At 36.6% G+C, this 19,231-nt stretch overlaps 1 protein-coding gene across 8 annotated transcripts in view; it reads right to left on the bottom strand.

Annotated features, from left to right (window-relative positions):
• The window catches only part of MLIP (muscular LMNA interacting protein), a 104,884-nt gene that overhangs the window by 27,192 nt on the left and 58,461 nt on the right, over positions 1-19,231 (bottom strand). For 6 of the 8 annotated variants that reach the window (XM_079297684.1, XM_079297679.1, XM_079297681.1 and 3 more), the window contains 6 exons: positions 15,170-15,241; positions 6,512-6,577; positions 6,346-6,429; positions 6,191-6,250; positions 4,469-4,513; positions 1,949-1,993 (listed from right to left, as the gene is read on the bottom strand). In XM_079297684.1, coding sequence (XP_079153810.1) covers positions 1,949-1,993; positions 4,469-4,513; positions 6,191-6,250; positions 6,346-6,429; positions 6,512-6,577; positions 15,170-15,241 — 372 coding nt within the window. The remainder of the gene's footprint in view (positions 1-1,948; positions 1,994-4,468; positions 4,514-6,190; positions 6,251-6,345; positions 6,430-6,511; positions 6,578-15,169; positions 15,242-19,231) is intronic. The other 2 variants (XM_079297680.1, XM_079297683.1) reach the window with 2 other exon arrangements.

Here is a 19,231-nt window from a genome sequence, read left to right as displayed (position 1 = left end):
CTGCCATTTTGCATGAAAATGAGCCTTGCATAATATCTGTCTGAAAAGTCAGAAAACTGAACGTTGGCAGATGTATGGGCACGTTCACCTCTAATTTTGTCCCCTGTTATTATGACACTGGCTGCCCCTGAGACCTTGCTGAAACTGGTGGGTCAGGTCCCAGTTGCAGCCCCATTCCATCAGTGACAGAACAAGGGGGATTTGCCTGAAACTGAAAGAGGGCAGGTTTAGATTAGGTATTAGGAAGAAATTATTTACTGTGAGAGTGGTGAGGCACTGGAACAGGTTGCCCAGAGAAGTTGTGGGTTCTCCAGCTCTGGTCAGGTTGGTTAAATGTGTCCCTGTGCACAGCAGCAGGGTTTGGACAAGTCACAGTGTTTCTCAGAGATCTGCTTGGGAATCTGGGCTTTGAATTATGGATGCAGATCAGATAGAAAAGAATGTCTGGTAAGGTGACAAAGTTTGCTGGTAATACTAATCAGGTAATATTAATCCCCTAAATATTTTTAGTGCAACATTTTGCACTAAAATATTGCACCAATAAAAATATTGGTGCAGAGAGTTACAGAGAGATCTTACAACACTAAGTGAATGAATAATAAAAGGCAGGTGAAACATAACTGAATTCAGCATTGATGCATTTCACTGCAAAAAACTAAACTACATCCTAAATTTGAGCATAAGCTCATGCTTATGCACCAATGAACTAATTATCTGAGAAACCAGATCTCACTACTCAGGAAATATATTTTGACTTTGTTGTGTACAGCTCTGTGCAAACATTGGCTTGCTGCTCAATACACGTAAGAAGAATTGAATAAAGTACTATAAATCATTAAGAAAGGAATAGAAATATCAATAAAGGATCTTATCACATCCTTATGTAAATAGAAAATTCTAGAGTTTCAGACATACACAAGAACAGTTTATGGTTTTAGTCTCCCATTCTCCAAAACAATAGAAAAGGGCAAGAAGGATCATCAATGATATGGGACAGCATCCGTACTTTTCAGTGACCAAGCAATTTTTAATTTCCTACATGTAACAGAGATGACCAGTAGTGTTAGCTCTAGGTAATAATTGCTAATACCTAGAAAAAAAAAAAACTGATGTTATTTAGAAAGTAAAGAAAGAAAAATTATTTTCTATTTCAGTACAAGAACAGATGCCAAATCATGGGTTTACAACAAAGGAATAAAGCACTATCTTACACCATGCCTAATTTAAAAGTAAAGCCAATTGCTAGAGAATGTTATAAATACCAAAATATAACAAAACTCAAAAATTAACCAGAAAAAATAAGGAAAGAAGATATATTTAAAGATTGCTAGGAGAAGAAATTGATTCAGGAAGTCCCTAAGATTCCATTAGTTGAAATATAATGGAAACATTCTCATCCACATCTCCTTTTTTCCCTAATCATTCATTAGTGGTCACTGCTACTTGGGCCAGCTCCACAATTTCTCTTCTGACTTTTCTTCAGAAATTTGGCTCCAACAAGATCAGAGCTAAAATGAACATCTGATATATAATCTTACTTGATCTTACCCTTGCTGTTCACTTGTTAAAGCAACTTTGACATAAAAGAGTATAAGAAAATAGATGCTAGAATCTTTTTACATTTAAATAAAATTGTACAAGTGAAATATTAAAAGAGTCCAAGAACCAGCACATGACTCTACTGCTGTCATACACCTCAAGATTCAGCACAACTGTAGTTTGGCATTTGGCCCATGGGCTTACAAGTAGTGACAGGATTTATAGCTACTTAAAATAAGTGTGTATTCAGTGCAGAAAAAATCCCAATGCAGCTCTGTAGAAGCAATGCAGCTTTGTAAAAAGACATTGACTGCAGTTTTTTTCAAAGGACTGAGAAAGCAAATAATTAATAAATTTTGTGCTTATGCAATTTTTTAAAAACAGTGCATCACTGCTGTGCTATACATACCAGCTGACTCTCAGTTACTATAGGCACCGATTTGTAAAGGTTGGCCTGCAAAAAAAAGATGAATATATACAGTATTACTTGCAAATCTTTGTGATTATAATGATGACAGAGAAAAAAACAGGCACAGCGCTAAACTTAGCTTAGCTACAGAAGATTTTCCCACTGATGCAGTAGTATGAGAACATAAAACTCTCATTTTCAGTTTACTTCTAGATATAATCAAATGCCTTTTAAGATTTCAGGGATTCTTTTTTCCAAGTGCAACAAAATTTCCCTTTTTCATCTTGATCTAATCTTGAAATTTAAATCTTATTTTTCTAAGCCTGCTTTTGTCAGTTAATTTGCATCCTCAATGTTATTAACATTATGAATAGTACTGGGTTAAGTACCTTCTCAACCTTTTCTCATTTTACGGTAGGAGAACCAGAACAATCCTGCTTAGGCATACATGTCAATAGTATGGACATCCATTTTTCCAGTTATTCATGAGAAATTCCCATCTAGAGAATCACTGTATTATTATTAAAAATCAGCAGTATCATCCCTAAAGGAAACAGGGATGCATTATTATTAAATGGTGAATGGAATCATATCAAAGACCATACAGTTTTAAAAGCTGTTAAAATACAAATTAGTTGTCAGCTGGTATAAACTGAACTTAGTTTTCACACTCTTTATACATTCCCTTGCTGTTTGTACAATCATTTACATCCTTAAAAGGTTCTGAAGTTTATGAGAAGATAAAAGGCAGCCGAGGCCAAGGCAAATCCATAACATTTTAATTGTTAAATGGCAGGCTATTTCAACATGTTTCTATAACCCACTACTCTATATAACCTATTGAAGTAATTAGCAATATTTTGTGTGCATACACATACCTTTACATGTGGTGGTTATAAATAATACTTCAGCATTACTCATAAACAAATTTAAGCTCCTCTTTTAACCAAAAATGTCATCAAAACAATATTTTGACAAGCATCTCAATGTTAGATATTGTAAATACAAAAAAAAAAAAAAGAACTCTATGGAAAACCACTTCTGTGTGCCCTGTACCAAATGGCCAGAGGACAAACCATCACCTGGATTATTAACTGGGGCAGAAATAGCCTTTTAAAGCCTACTAAGGAAGCAGAGCAAGAGAGGAGGAAAGAGCTGCAATGCACCTTTGCTGCTACAGACACCTGATACATCCCTCAGGAGTCTCTGCTGCAGAGTACAGGAATGGCAGAGTGCAGGAGAGCCTGGACCCACCAAGTTCAGGCACCACAGCCCAGCCTGGGGACTCCAGTCTGTCTCCTGACACACAAAAAATTCAACACCCCTATGCAATGTATAGGAAAGATTAGCCTTCTAATAAACCTCTGTGTTATTCCCAAACATATTTTTAAATAGAGATTTGTTTCATTCATCTAGAAAGTTCTGGTGGAAATAGGAAAAAAAGGGTTTGTGAGGGTGTTTTTCCCTAGGCTTTCCTAAGCTGGATGCCTGAATTTATGGTATATGTCCATATTCCAGCTTTGGGAGCTGGAGATTTGCACTGGAGTGTTCTTAAATACACTCTGTTCTCAAAGACTACTTCTGAAGTACACTCTTTTATTTCATTAAAAAGCTCTCCTCTGATATTCCTCCTAATTAGTATGAGCCAACACAGTCTGCCAAGCAAAAATCACAGTATGCAATAAAATATGCATACTGCCACATTCAGGAAGCAAAATTGAATTGATCAGTCAAGCATTGTGCTGGCATAAAACTGGGAGACCTCTGTTGCTTTGCCAGCACAGCTTTGATTTGAGACTCAATGGAAATGCTGAATGATGAATAGTAAGCTGAGATTTCTCACCATATGACTAAATGAGTTGCAAGTAAAATGTGGAACCTGCAGTAACTGCATATGTTAGAGAGAATTAAAATGTTAATTTGGTTTAATGTTCCAATAATTGAACAAATGACTCAATATAGATATTATCATCATATGTTGGAATGTGTTTGTAAGTGACAGAACAGCTTTAATTCATCTAAACTGTGGGTTTACAGCCAGCTCTGTATCTTGGAAAGAAAAGTTTGGATCAATCCCAGATTCTGCAGGATAAGAACTACAAGACTTCTACCAATGCAAGTCCCCTACAGTTAAGGTTGAGTCCAAAGAAATGCACCCTTCAGCACCCATAACAAACAGTCTGCTTAGCAAACACTTGCCCCAGGCTTGAAGGAAACAACAACGAAGTGTGTGAGGAAATCAATTTTAATACCATATTCACACAGGTAAAATTATCAACAGACACAGCAGTGAAGAGATTCCAGCTGGGATGCATTTACTGCAGTGGGAAGACACCTCAAATCTCAAATGCCAGGACTCAATGGCACTACATTACAGCCTGTAATTTATGTGCTTGTCTCTGCTAGTCAACATCTGGTATCACACGTAGGTGCTTGTTCAGGCTCACCCAGGATTGTTTAGGAGCAGACAAAGCAAGCACTTCTGCATGCAAAATATAGAGCACTTGTAAAAGTACTTACATATCTGGTTTCACGCCCAGCTGCTCTCTGCAGTGTTGCTGACACCTTGTAAAAAAACAAATAAATATATAAACAATATGTTGAGTTACTCTGAACAGTAACTGTAAGAGATTTTCAACACTCTGAGAATTTATTAATTGCTCAAATTCAGGGAAATTTAAGTTTTCCAGAAAGATTCACACCATACATGAGACTAAGACATATTTAAGTCTTGCTTGTATATTTATTGAATAAAATACTACTTAATTTTACTGCTCAAAAACATTGATCCTACTCTATTGAGGATGGCATTTAATATGAGAACTTTCATTTAAAAATTCTTCTTATTAGATACCCATAGGTATCATTGCCCCATGAAATTAACATTGCATTTGCTCACAAAATACAAAACATTATATCTCTATGCTTTCATTTGCAAGAACTTGCTTTAATTTGACTAATCCATAACAATTCTAAAGCATTTACTTATCAGCTCTCTTTTTTCTTCCATATCTATGAGCTTCTTTTACCCTCTATGAAGCACTTTTTGACCTCATTCTGAGATCCTCACCACTTTTAGCTTGGTCCCTCTGCCATATCCTGCTAAGCTCACCTTTTCCCCCTCTTTATTAGGTTTCATGACTGCTAAAAGATGCTTTCCATTCTCAATTGCCTAAGGAAGTGGTTTTCAAATACTCTAACTCAGCTTTGCAGCAGCATTCTAACCACTCCAGACTCTTCAGGCATTGGAAAACACACTCAAAAACATTGTCTGCCCATCCTTCTCCTGCTATCACATTTCTTTCAGCCTCTTGGAGTCAAATTCACCACTGCATGCTGATTGACAGAAGCACTTTCAAAAATGGAAATTAAATTTGAATTGTATATTCAATATAGACACTGAGAAATGCTGGACCTGTGCCCTATTCTTGCATGGTAGACTGGACATTCAGCAGGATATTTGGAATGGATTAACTTTTTGATGTGTTCATCTGCCAGAAATTTCTTTCCTCCCATTTTTAGTTGGATTTGTGCCATTTTCACTTTCCTACAGCTATAATGATCCAATTGAATACAAGACCTTCTTCCCTTGATTAGCCACCCATCTGAACCCAGAAGGCACATCAGTATAACTTAATGAAGCCAGAAGTCTAGAAATAGAAAATTAACCCTGCCTCTCACTACCTATTTCTTATATATCCAGGAGAAAGAGATGTTGCAGATATCCCCTTTCTGGGAGCGGTGAGACTTAAAATGAAATCAGAACTTCAGAGCAAGTCCAACTATTAATTTAATACTCCCATTATTTGAAAATAAATAATGAACTTGGAAGAAAAAAACCAAGTTCTGAAAGTTGTGTTCTGAAAGATTCTTCCAGCCATCAAAGCTAGATACATTGGTTGCGTGCAGTAAGGACACATGGATGGGATGAGATCTGGGAGAAGGCCAGAGACCCACCCATATGGCAGGCAAAGCATGAGAGATTTTTAGCCTCTAAAGCCTTAATACATTCCTTCTCTCAGGAAAGCCTCCTGCAGCAAAGACTGCACTGACTCCAGGGCTACAGTTCTGTCTTTCCAAGCTTTTTTAACCACCAAACACTTTGATATTGCATTTCTCAGCTGCAGCTCTGAGTTGCCATTGGTTTCACTGTTGCAGCAGTCTCTACTGCCTACTGATTTTGCCTGCCTTTGTAATTACTTAAAAAGAGCCCTTGCTGTGGATGTGGGCTTGTTCACCTACCTTGCCAACATCTGACTCTGTGCTCATCTGCAGAAAACTTGGAGAAGACTCACACCGGCGCTGGAAAATTATTTTCAACAGAGAATGGACATATTAATGACAAGAGGCAAAAGGAAAGGAAGAGAGTAAGTTCATTGCACATACTGATGGGTTACCATAGTCAAGGGGTCCTGCAGAACTTGATCAATGACAGCACACAGCTCTTCTGTTTGTTGTCTGAGCTGGGCAGGGGAGCACATCTGAAAAGGGAAGATGGATCATTCAGTTAAACTTTGCTTTTTGCTGTCAAATACAGATCTGAAAGATAAATAACATTACTACCTCTGAATGAGTGTCCAAAGCAGTGCCTTCAGTCACACTAGCAGGCTTGGTCGGCTCTTCTAATGCCTGCAAATCAAGAGGTATTGGTGTGATACTGGGTTGAAAATTCTGAGAACCAAGCAAATATATACCTTTTTCCAATATTCTGTTTCCAAAGGTGGCATTTTCTCTTTCACCTTGAAAAGATGGGGAAAAAAAATTACAGGCCTAGTGATTTTCTTTAGATTACCAAAACTTGATTCAGAATGTAGATATGAGTTTACAGAGAAGAGAGTATTCAAGCAGGGTGAATCATCTCCACTCTGTAAAATCAGAAACTGCCAGTTTGAATTGTCTTCTTCAACCATGCCCCCTCCTCCACAGTAAATGTGGCACAGAGAGTGTGCACTGTGTGCCACAGAGGTGTTGGGGGCTGCCTGCTATGTGCCAGCAGGGAGTCACCTCTGTGACAGAAAGCAGGGACCCAAACACACAGGAGCCTCTTTCTTTTCCTTCAGTAGATGTTTTCTGTAAAAAGTGTCTCCTGTTTAAAGAGGATGGTGATTTCACCTTGCAACAAAAACAGTGTTTGTCATTCTCGGGTTTTAGCCTGAAATCAGAAATTATGAAGCAAAATCTGTTCCATACTCTTATTTCTGATCTCAAACTAAGCAGGCAAGCAATCTCTCCAAAACCAAGATAAAGCTTCTTGTGTTTGGCTATACTGCTCACTTTCGTACAGCAATATTTGGAGCGGGTTTGAAAACAGTGGAGATCAGTTTGCTGATTCCTTCACTTTGAAAGGGTCACAAAACACCCTCAAAAGCCAAAATCCACTGTTCAGTTCCCTTTTCATCTTCATCCAGCATCTGTGAAGCTCGTTCTCCCTGCCATCACCCGTTTTTGCTTTGAAGTGATTTTCAAATAGACACCGTGCTGAGACCAAAAGTTACTCAGGAAGCCTGCTGATGTGTCTGCTGAAGCTGGACTACAGGGAAGGGAACTGCAGGGTCTGTGCAGTTTTTTTGTTTAACACATCATGTTTTTGTAAGGTTTCATTTTGGTTTTTGTTGTTTTGTTTTTTTTCAGTTTAAGAGAAAAAAAGAGCATTCCAGTAAAGCCCATTTTCATGCACGTGAATTCTGCATGAATGGACTGGTCCCACTGAGGTGGGTATGAGGGCTGCCAAACACAGGTGACACATGTGAACCTGTGATGGAAACATCATAATCTTTAAAAAATAAAAGAGAAAAGAAGCATGTTTATTCATTTCTGAGTTTTACTTTGCTAGGCACATTTAATTTCTTTCCTTGTCCAGCTACTGGCAGTATACATCTGTGTACACCTAAGCAAAAAGTTAATGACAATTTAGTTTTAATATTAGTATAATGCCATCCACAAATAATCATGCACAAAAGTTCATTTATGGGACACCATGTCTACTAAAAAAATTAAAAGTAGCTACTTTCCAAATATTTTTTCCTTTCTCTCTGACTCTTGACAAATGGGTTGGCCTTAGAGTAGTTGTAGTTCAAAAGGTAAAAAGTAAAAACAACTAACTTTAATAGACATAAATTAATGTAATCTTATCCCAAGACAGACCACGAAAAGAGAAATAGTTTTTCTCATCTCTGAAGTCTCACCATTGTCCCCCAGGTAGAGTTTCAAAAAGACAGGCAGTCCTGTTGAAGGGGAGGGCTCAGCCAAAGAGAGCCCAGCACTGCACTGAAATACAGTGCCCCTGGTTCAATAAGCAATAAAGTTAAGGAGGAGTCATTTCAGTACCCATTAGGGTCAGGATTGACAAAGCAGTCTGATGTAGAGGGATGATGAGTTTGCATGTGAGTTAGGAAAAAGGAAATCTTTTAATCAATCATGGGTTTGGAATGAGGAAATATCTAAGCTTCTCAAAACCCCCAAGAAAACAGTAAGATGATAAACATAATAAAGGGATCGTTAAGAAAAAATCCTACATGTTTCTGTTTCACATTCACTTCACCAGAACAGTGGGTGAACAAAATCAGGGGTAAGAAACAACTACCCTTAAGATTTGAAGGAACCTTTCCAGAGGAATTACAGCTACATCCAACAGTCTCTGTTCAGAACCAAGACTGGTTAATTTAAGAATCTGTCAGTTTCAGACACTGAGTTCCCAAATATCTTTCCATTTTGGAGCCTTCAGTGACTAAGGAATTCAGGTGAGCACAGCACCAAGGTCTGAGATAGAGCCATCATGCAGGAGCCACACTAGACGATGCAGTGTTCTCCCTTTCTGTAACTTCGGGAAAAGACAATTTTAATCTTCAAGGCAACTAGTCTAATTTCATTCAGTCTTTCACCTTTTTAATTCTTCTTTTTTTTTCTTTATTTTCTTTTTTCCTATTTTCAATTCTTTTTTATTTGAACAGCTGGGTTCTCCACAGAAAGATTAGAAACAGGAAACTATACTTTCTGTAACTGTCTCTATCACCTCTATAAAGATAAATGGTTCTGTTTAATCTGCAGTTAGCTTTTCAAAACACATCTCAATTTTTTTTACAGCATGGCTTCTTTTTGTTTTCACACTTCCACATAGAAAAAAATTGAGATAAAAATGTACAATCACTTCTTTTTAAAAATTACTGGTGTTATCATGCAAAAATGTCATGATTAATTTATATCTACATACTGCTGATTAGCACTATCAACAGTATTCAAGAGTCACTTCCTATGCTGATGGTTGAACAATATGAAAAGTGGAACATACTTATTTATAATCAAATTTTTGATTATATATGAAACAACAGTGGTACCACAGTTTAAAAGAACATTCTAATTTAGACAATGAAAATTTCAATTTAAATGAAATAACCAGTTGCTGAACCACTATTTTTTTTTTTGAAAAGGGCAAATTTGGGAGTTTGATGTATTTGTGCCATTGACATCACTGATGACTACAACCTTTCCTTCTTCTTTCTTCCTTTTTCGTTTCCAAAACAGTATCAGAGCTGAAAGGATACTGGTAAATGATCCAAACACAACCTCCAGTATTTTGTTAGAAGTCTGAAAAGTCTGAGCAATATATAGAAAATACAGAACATCATTTCATCCACCAATAGACCACATCAATAGAAAGAGAAAAAAATTAGTTCTGTGACCTAGATGTGGCATAGCTTTCTTCCTACTGTATTGAGAATATCCCAGACTGGGCGTATTTTTCCCATCATTATCTTTTCCTAAGTCCTCAGCACATGCAAAAAAATCCCTCTGTATAATGGAACTTCACATACCATTAATTCCTTTAACTGCTTTCTTGAATATTCTGGGGGATTATACTGAACATTTTACTGAAATTATACTGACTATTTTCTTTCCTATGAAATAATTAATACTGAAAACTGCAAGACCCATGAAAAATGAATGAGTTCATAGTCTGCTCCTACATTGGCCCACTTGACTATTATCATAGACAAACTAGGTCTTTTATTTTGTCTACAACTGCACAAATTGCCTTTTTTTCTTACCATGAGGAATTTGTTTCTAGCCTTGTGGAACACTTTGATGTGAACACATAGTCTGGATGCAAGAAATTCATCTAGTAAGTGCACACCAGAAGTATTTGAGGAAAATTAAAATCTATTTTTATCAAAATATTCTCAACAAAGTGTTGTCAGAAATGCTTTCCAAGTCCAGAAAGTTATGACATGCCTGATAATAGCCAGTTGTCCTGCAGTTAGATCAATCATCTGAGAGTGAGAAAAATTGGCTTCCAGGTTCCTGCTCTATGATCTCAAGGAGCAACCTATATCTGCATGTGCCTTGATCAGTTCCTATAGCAATGGATTTTTGATAGTAAAATAACTAAGAGTTTTCTAGATGCCTTGTTGTCACCAAAACCTGCTGCCTTGAGAGGCTACCTGGAACAGAGGCTAGACAGTGTTAAAGGAATAAAGTAGGTATTTATTAAAAGGCCTTCAAAGGATACACTTTGGGCAGTACAAGAGCCTGGCTGAGGCTACACCCAAGATGGACAATAGGTCACACATTTTCACACTTTTGTAAGTTTTGGTCCATTTACACATTGGGGTTAACTGTCCAATTACAGCTCCAGGTTATGAAGTCCCATCCTCCCAGTTTGCTCTCCTCAATTTGCTGCTGTTTACAGATTTTGGGCCCAAAGCTGCAATGGTGTCCTTGATTCTCAGGCTGGAAAAGGATTGTTTTGTCTAACTGAACTGTGAGGAGAACTTGCTAACACTTTCTATGAAATTCAGAGTTATATACTAATGAAGTACAGATTTTGGAAAATATGAAAGCTAAAACTTAAGGCATCATACAAGGCAAGAACTTAAAGCTGAGTCTTCAATGTAGCAGAATGCCGCCATATTTCCTTGGTTGCATTTCTCCCTTTTCATTTAAAAAAACAAAACAAAAAAAAAACCATAACCCAAAACCCAACATACCCTCTTTTTCCTTCTGCATGCAGACAACCTTTACACCTCTTCCATCCATAGCCAGTCATACCTAATGTCTTTCAGAAGACTTGGTAAGTGTGGAATAAGCCTCAGCTGTGAGCAGGTTTGTCTCATGACACATTCCATCATCCTGGGTTCTAACATGTGTGCCACCAGTTCAGGCTGAGGGAAGTCTGAGCAGAATATTTGCAGCACCAAGTCTGTATGCCCATGTTTCCTTTCCACCAAAATGATGCTCAGACAAAGCAAATTCACCCCAGTCAGTACGTACAGGGAATATGGAGCTGGACAAATACAGTAAACCCATATTCCCCTATATGTAGACCAAAGACCATTGAATTGTTAAGAGAATATTTTTTGGTTTGTAAATCCAAAGCCTATAACAGTTTTTGGGTTACATCTCAAATTTTTATATAATCCTGAAGATTTCAGAGACTTTTCTCAAGGCCCTTGAAAGAAAGGGGTTCATAACCTGTTCCTACATTGGCACACTTGGCTATTACTACAGACAAACAAGGTCCTTTGTCCCTCTACAACTACTCAAATTAATGCCTTTATTTCTTAACACAGGTATTTAAAGTTATTAATTTTTCTGTAGCTCCTGGAAATAAACTCTTCATCTATCTATTTTGACTGAAAGACATTGTAGTAGATATTTGATAAATGCAACCTCTAAATAACAGACACATTACTTTTTAAATATTACCCAATTCAGAGGGGAATTTTGAATTAGACTGTGACCACATCCATATAATTGTAGACATCCATATAACTGTAGAATCTACACAACAATGAGTGCATGCAGAAGAGTGACTCACTGTCTCAGTGTTAATAAGGCCAGAAGAAATGACAGTGCTCACCAGTATGACATCTTTAAACCACAGGACTATCTGGAATATGAGGAACCAGAAAATTGCCCTGTCTTGATTTTCCAATTTCTGTGATAAAAGGCCTATTTCAGTCTCCAGCATTTTTTTTTAACAGTTAATTAACATTTTCTGTCAAATTTTTGCCTTATGCCTAGATTCAACTTGTTCAGCTTCCTCTTCTGGCCAGTGGATCTTATCATCCACTAGGCTGAAGTCTTGGACCTGCCTCAGAGCTCTGGATTTGTGTGGCTGTGATGGCACTGCTGGCTGACCCTGGTTATCATCAGCCCATTATCAGCATTTCTGCCATCCTTACTCAGGCACTGAGGAGCTGTGCCCTTGCTGTGTCCTGCCATCCTTGCTGCCATCTCAGCTCTCTGCAGAGCAACCCCTTCTTGCTGCTCCCTGACAGAGCCTGACCATGCTGAGGGCAAGGCCCTTAAAAACAAGTTTTGGAAGTTACAGCCCAGTCTTCCAAGGCACATGCTGGATAGCAATTTTTCTGAGCGGAGAACAGGTGATGTGAGAAACATTGGGGTCAGGCAAACTCAAACAGCTGGGAAGTTTGCCAGTCAGGAGATTCATTGAGTTTAAGCAACTTCTGGGTTTCTCAAAGTAAACACATACATAGACAAACAGCCTTTTCTTGTCTGCTAATGGGCACATACTTGAACAACTCTCTGAGCAGAGTACTGGAGGATAAGAACAACATGTTCTAGAAAAGCCATTGTGGTGATGGCTTCATAAGCAATTTGAAAATGCTGGTTAAATTAAAGCATCTACACAAAGTAAAAGAAAACTCAAGAAAGAAATTTAGACACAACAAGAAAATTTAGAGGCAGACAAATCATTGCACCTTACATGGCACATGAGTGGCAGTTTTCTGTAGTGGGACTTAATTAGTACTGCACATGAATTGTTACTAGGATCACTCACAATACAATTCTGACTCATTTTATTTCTCATGACCACTTAAATTAAATAATATAATTACTCATACAGTGGGGAAAAGTTGACTTCTGACAATGTGCATTTTTAATTTAATTACATAGCAAAACACCTTTTTAGCACCTCAGGCTAAAATATGTATCTAAAATCATGTTGTATTTCTAATCATATAATAATGATTTTCATGCTAATAAAACATCACTTATACAGTTAAAATCTTATTGTCCTAAATCTCACTCTTTTTAATGCTGTGTATAAAGCACTATGCATAAAATGGGAACAACATAATTACTGTCATTGAGTTAGAATGTATCACGAGTTCACCACCCAACACTTTTGAGGAGAATACTTGGATATTAAGACTTGGTACAATGGGGCTTGTGTACCATGTGGCTACTTCATGCTTTCTTGTAGGAGTCATAATCTGAGCTCTTATCAGCTAACACAACAGGACTAGTTTAGGAGCACTAGAATTAGCTGCTTCTGCAGATCAATAGGAGATTGTTATCCAGAATTCCCAAGGCAGGAGAAAAAAAGGAATCAGGCAATGCTGAAACATACACTTACAAAGTTACTTAGCCAAGAGTTTCTCCTGAAGGCAAATCCTATAGCAGAGAATTGATTTCTTATTAGTACTACATGACCACTTTCACTACTGAAGGATACACCAGGCTATGATTTCCAGTAAATCAGTGGATAACCAAAAGTCTATCTAAACACAAATATCTTTTGGGTCATTACTTTTTCTACAGATGCTGGCATTAGATTGTACAAATCAGTTTCATGATCTGGGATAAATAACATACAGGTTGTGAGTCAATGCCCCAGAGAGCACCAGCAGTACCATCACAGGAAATCCATTTTCTTATGAAAAAGTGCCATCAGACAGCTGACATAAACCCACCAGTCCATATCAGGAGTGAGAGTGCCCTGCTCAGTCACCTACCTGGCTCGGGCTGCAGAGTGGTGCAGTCTCAGAGTGCACAAACTGTGCCTTTCAGCTGAAGCCAACCATGAAGTGCTACTGCAGGAGTCCACCAAATTCTTCCACCCGCTAACAGGCTTTCTGCTCAAAGAAAACCCTCCCAAAATACATTCTGCAGGGGTGCAGAATCTGCATCAGCTATTTTCCTTTACAGAGCCGTTTCTATTGCACCACATTGCAAGCTAAAGCAAACATAACCTTCACTAGTGCATTCAAGATTTAAGTAAGGGAAGAATCAGTTTTTATGCAAAGGATTAAAAAGTCGTTCATGATAAAAAGAAGTTTGGAAAAGCAAGGAATGTCTCTTTTTTCTGAAAAAGAATCTGATTTATAGCACTTAACTAATAATAATTAGATCACAAACAGTAATATTTCAATGAAAAAAAATTATAATCTTCAAATTTTGTACACAGTTAAGTTCACCCTAACTAATAAATGTAGGCTTTGTAAACTACCCATTAAATCAGCTGTACACGTGAATAAATATTTAGATGTGTAGTCAGGAATGCTTAAAATAATTAATCAGGGGCTAAGATCCTCAAGCAGGTCTTGAACAGAAAGCTTTCTCTGATAAAGCTACAAACTGGATCATAGCATAATTAAGTGAGTCTTTAAGCATACAAGACACTTAGCTCATTGATCACCAGAGTAAATTTTTGTTAAACTTAGCTATTCTTTTGAGCAGAAATAATGGGGGGAAATATTTTTAAAATAAATATCCATGGGTATTTTGAGAAAGCAAGATACCTTCATGCAAAGCTTAAATTTGTAATTGACTTTCCAAGCTGTACAGCTCAGCCTTTGTTGACTGTGACTTTGGTAGTAAATCAGTGCACTGAAGTCTGGGGTTTGACTCTATCTGCCTGCCCTACAGAAAATGATTGTTACCACAAGCTATATTCTGGGAACCACCCACTGGCTAGCTCTTACAATGTTCAGGAAGAATGGAATTTAACAGAGGTCAGAACAATGGCCAAGATAGTTCTCACAGGTTAACAAGACAGCTGGTCAAAAATGCATATTTTGGGATGTTAAATTTATGAGTATAAGCACAGCTGGACAATAATCATTAACTGACCAAGATCTACTGATCATCAGGTCCCAGAACAGCAGTGCTTCAGACACCTTTCAATAACAAAACAGATTTTGAGATGTTGCCATAAAAGGCCATTCCTTTAGTTCACTGGAATTTTTTCTTTTTTTTTATAATAAATTGATTTTCAGAAATTCAGATTAGTGAAATCTTTGATCTTCAGTGAAAGTGGTTAACCCTGAAAAACAGTTGGAATTATAATCCTGAGTAGCTGAGTTCCCAGAATTTCCATTCTGCAGTATCCCCCAACAGAAATGTCAGACCTTGTACCCAGAGTTGGATGGTCTCAAATATATAATGCAATGCCCATGTCTTTGAGCCAACACTAACCTTCTGTTCCATAAGCAATGTGTTTGTAGGGATTGCTGCAAATGCCTTGTAGCTTGTCTTGATCTTGTACTGCTAAAAGGGTAAACCAGAAAGCAGGAAGAGAAGTAAAGCAGGGTAGCAGAGAGAGAAAGGGAAGAGAGGGGAAAGGTATGACAGAATGAAAGACAATTACAATCCTCTTGCAGACATGTTGCAACAAAACAATGCTAATGTATTTCCTAGAAAAATTATTTTTTAAAAAAATGTAGTGTTTCTGCTAAGGTTTTAAAGTCAGGAAATGTACATGTTTTATTCTTAGGGATGAAGTAGGACAAAGCAAATTCCCTCTACCTGATGGCTTCCAAAGTAATTTTAACCACTTTGTGCTTACTACCACCCTTAAATTAATAGCAGGGGAGTTTTTCCAAATTTTCTTGTGATATGATGTGAAAATGCACAGCTACTTCTGTCAGTACATCCACCTCAACAACTGTTGCTGAGTGGTGTGATCCTGAACCATGAAATCAGAGGGATTTCTGTGATTGGCTCTCATGAGACTGATTATGATCCTTAAATGCTGGATTGCTGGTTTGAGTGGATAGATCATTAAAATTTTCATGCAGCTTTTCATCTCCCGAATAAATAACTCTACCACCCAAACAAAGTAAATATAGGAACTTTCACACTCTGACACAGCTAACAGAATGACAATCTAAACCATACAAAACGTATGGGTTTGGGTATAAAAATTCCAAGATCAACCTTAAAAATCATTATTTTCAAATAATTTATATTTTAGACTATATTAGTTTGCCCAGTTATTTTTAAATCTTTACAAATATTTTTTTTTACATTTTTTTTTGCAAATATAGAGGCTGAGTCCAGTAATTCTTAAAATATTGATGAGATTCTTCTACAGTTATAGGAGTTCAAGAGGTAGGATTCTTAATCACATGACTCTAGAATTATTATTATATTATATTATATTATATTATATTATATTATATTATATTATATTATATTATATTATATTATATTATATTATATTATATTATATTATATTATATTATATTATATTATATTATATTATATTATATTATATTATATTATATTATATTATATTATTTGATTTAATATATTGTTCCCTTTTAGGCAAATCTGACAAAAAAGTCATAAATTCGCACAGCAATATGCTTTTAAATTAGTGATTGATTATTTCTGGGACAGCCAGAAATAAAGTTATTTGTTAATCAAGTCAGGTTTTTTAATGTACCATTACCTGCATCAGCAAATACTGGTGATTATGTGGTAACAGTCTAAATCAGCATGCTGCACTTTGGTTCATTCTTCTGTTTACTTCTTACTTTCTTTATATCTACTAAGGTCTTGATGACAGGAGCGTGGGCAAAATTTTAGCTCACATAAGAATTTTATCTACACACCTGTCTTGAAATAGTTTAGGGCACAACCTTTTAATTCTTTCTATACAAATATTGTTTGCTTTTGACTTCACTGAGTCAGAAACTGAAGAATGAGTCATTCAAGAAGTCAGTAATCACAGCAATCATATTGAACAGATTGAAAAGCAGATGAATGCAAATGTTGGAACTGAACTTTTTTCTGTTTTTTACTGGGAGAAGCTTTAGAGCATGGGATAGTAATTCCTATGAGATTTAGTGATTCTAACTTGAATGTCTACCATTCAGTTTCTTCACTCAACACTAATGCTTTTTATAATCATAGGCATTTCTGCAGAATTAATCTCATCCCAAAGTAGGCAAACAGAAAGGTGAAATAAAATCATCTTCTACATACACCATATTCTTTCCACTAGCTGTTATAGAATCACCAAATTGTGCTTGGATATGTAACTTTCAAATATCAAAAGTCATGTGAGTTGAATCCTATGCTTTAAACATTAAGACAGCAACATTTCATAGCTCCATGGATATATTTATGCATATACAAAACTATATGCATAACTAAATTTATGTTTATTTTAAACCAAAATAAAATAATGATCACTGAGATGGAAGACCAAATTTCAAATATTAAAATAGGCATATTCACAAAATGTATCCTTGTTTAATTATACTTGATATCCAACTAAAATTGTATAATTGAACATGTGAAGAATTTTCACTATTTTCACTAGCAAATAGGATTTTACATATGATGAAATGTGCATCGTATATGAAAAGAGACCTAAGATCATTTTGAGGTTAGTTGTACTACTATATGAACTGAACAAAGACATAATAGATTGTTAAAATGTAAAAGTCTCTATACTGCTTTCCTGTGTTTCATGACTTCCAAATACTGTATAACCTGTGAGCAACGTGCTATTTTTGCAAGTCTGAGATGAGTGGAAAGTCTTTAATTCAGTTTCTCATCTATATGAATATGTTTCTTTATACATTATTTCTTTTTTTTATTATTATTTTTTAATGCCTAAATACATTTAATAATCTGCTTCATAGGAATCTAGCAGTAACTTTAAACAGCCATGGACAGTTAGGTCTGCTGGCCATGGTACAGCCAAAAGCAAACCCATTCCAACATCAGAGCTTGGGCAAATGTCAGTCTGGGGAGTTTGGGGGTAAATGTCCTAGATTTTTTTATTCAAATGATCACCTAAGAACCCATGGGTCACTGCAAAATGTGCTAGATGTGCTATAAAGGATTAAAATCAGTGACCAAGCATGGTAGAGCAGAGCTCCTCATGAATAATCTTTCCTGCTATATGGTAGGTTTTGCAGCTGTTTTTTGAGCTCCATGTTGCTGAAGTCAGTTTATTCCCTAACTGTTTTGGGTAGACCTATATGCATTCCTGAGCTACATTCAAATAGGAAAAATCAAATAATATGGAAGAATGATACCCCATGAAATCACTACAAAGTTTTTTCAAACCAGAAAGCTAGAAGTTGTTATTCTAACAAATAATTTGAATAATAACAAGTTCCTGCAGAATTTATCTGTCTCTACCCTGTCTCACTCTCCATTTTTCTATATTAGGTCCATGAGGACACTATCAAAGTATCTACAAAGTCTAGGGAGAGGGCTTTTATTTCATGTGGTCACCCAAAGTTGACACTTCACACTGATCTGTGGGTTTGTTAGCATTCTCTTTGCAAAAACATTCCAATTTTTAAATCATTAACAAATATAAACCAAGGAAAAGCACATGCTTATATATACATATACAAACAGTTAAACAAATGAATAGGTTATCCTTTGATTTGCATTAATCAGTGCATGTCCAAATTCTGATTTAATAGATGTTGGTTTAATGTATGTCTCCACGTTGCTGCAATGACTGTTGAAGCAACATTAAGGTTGAAAAATTACACATGCCAAATTATACACACCAAAGGCAAGCACTTTTAGATTTGTCTTTTTTCCTCAATATTCACTTAGCACATTCATACATGAAAAGATTTTGTCATGCATCAACAGTTGTCAGAGGAAGCAATCTGCATTTTGTTTAGTTATAAAGTTGAGCTGATTAGTACTAAAGAGACCTAAATGCTGCTTAGGATATTAAAGTTGTCTCTCCTCAAAACTTTTTTCTGTGGAAATATACTGAGATTTGAGGATGAAATATCACTGGACAACCTGCTACCATTAACACATCAGCAAAGTTAATTGAGCAATACCATAATCTAGGGATGGAAATAAGTGAGAGCAGGAGGAGGGTTGAATGCACAGTATTATTAACAGTAGATGAAGTCTCAGACTCATGTTTTAAAGCCATGAGAGACCTTTCCTGCACTGAACACCCAGCTGCATTAGATTTAGATATTTTAGGTCTTCCACATCTCCAGCTGAGTCAGCTTTTTCTACATGATGAAAAATTAGACCAGACTAATGGTCCAAGTCTGTTCTACTGGTGGACACTCTCCCAGATGGTGGGGCAGTTTCAAAAGTGCCACCATATTGCATGATAAAGCAGAATTAGTAGGAAAAGGCACATAGGAAAGACAGAAGGAGTATAACAACCTCTGCAAATATAAACCCAGGCAATAGCTCTGTGTCACAAACAGAGAATTTCCTTACTGCCAGAGACCTCGCAGTGCTCAATGC

This window comes from Erithacus rubecula, assembly GCF_903797595.1.
Source record: "Erithacus rubecula genome assembly, chromosome: 2".
Lineage (NCBI taxonomy): Eukaryota > Metazoa > Chordata > Aves > Passeriformes > Muscicapidae > Erithacus > Erithacus rubecula.
Note: the sequence above shows the minus strand (reverse complement) of the source record. Positions and strands in the feature narration are given on the sequence as shown.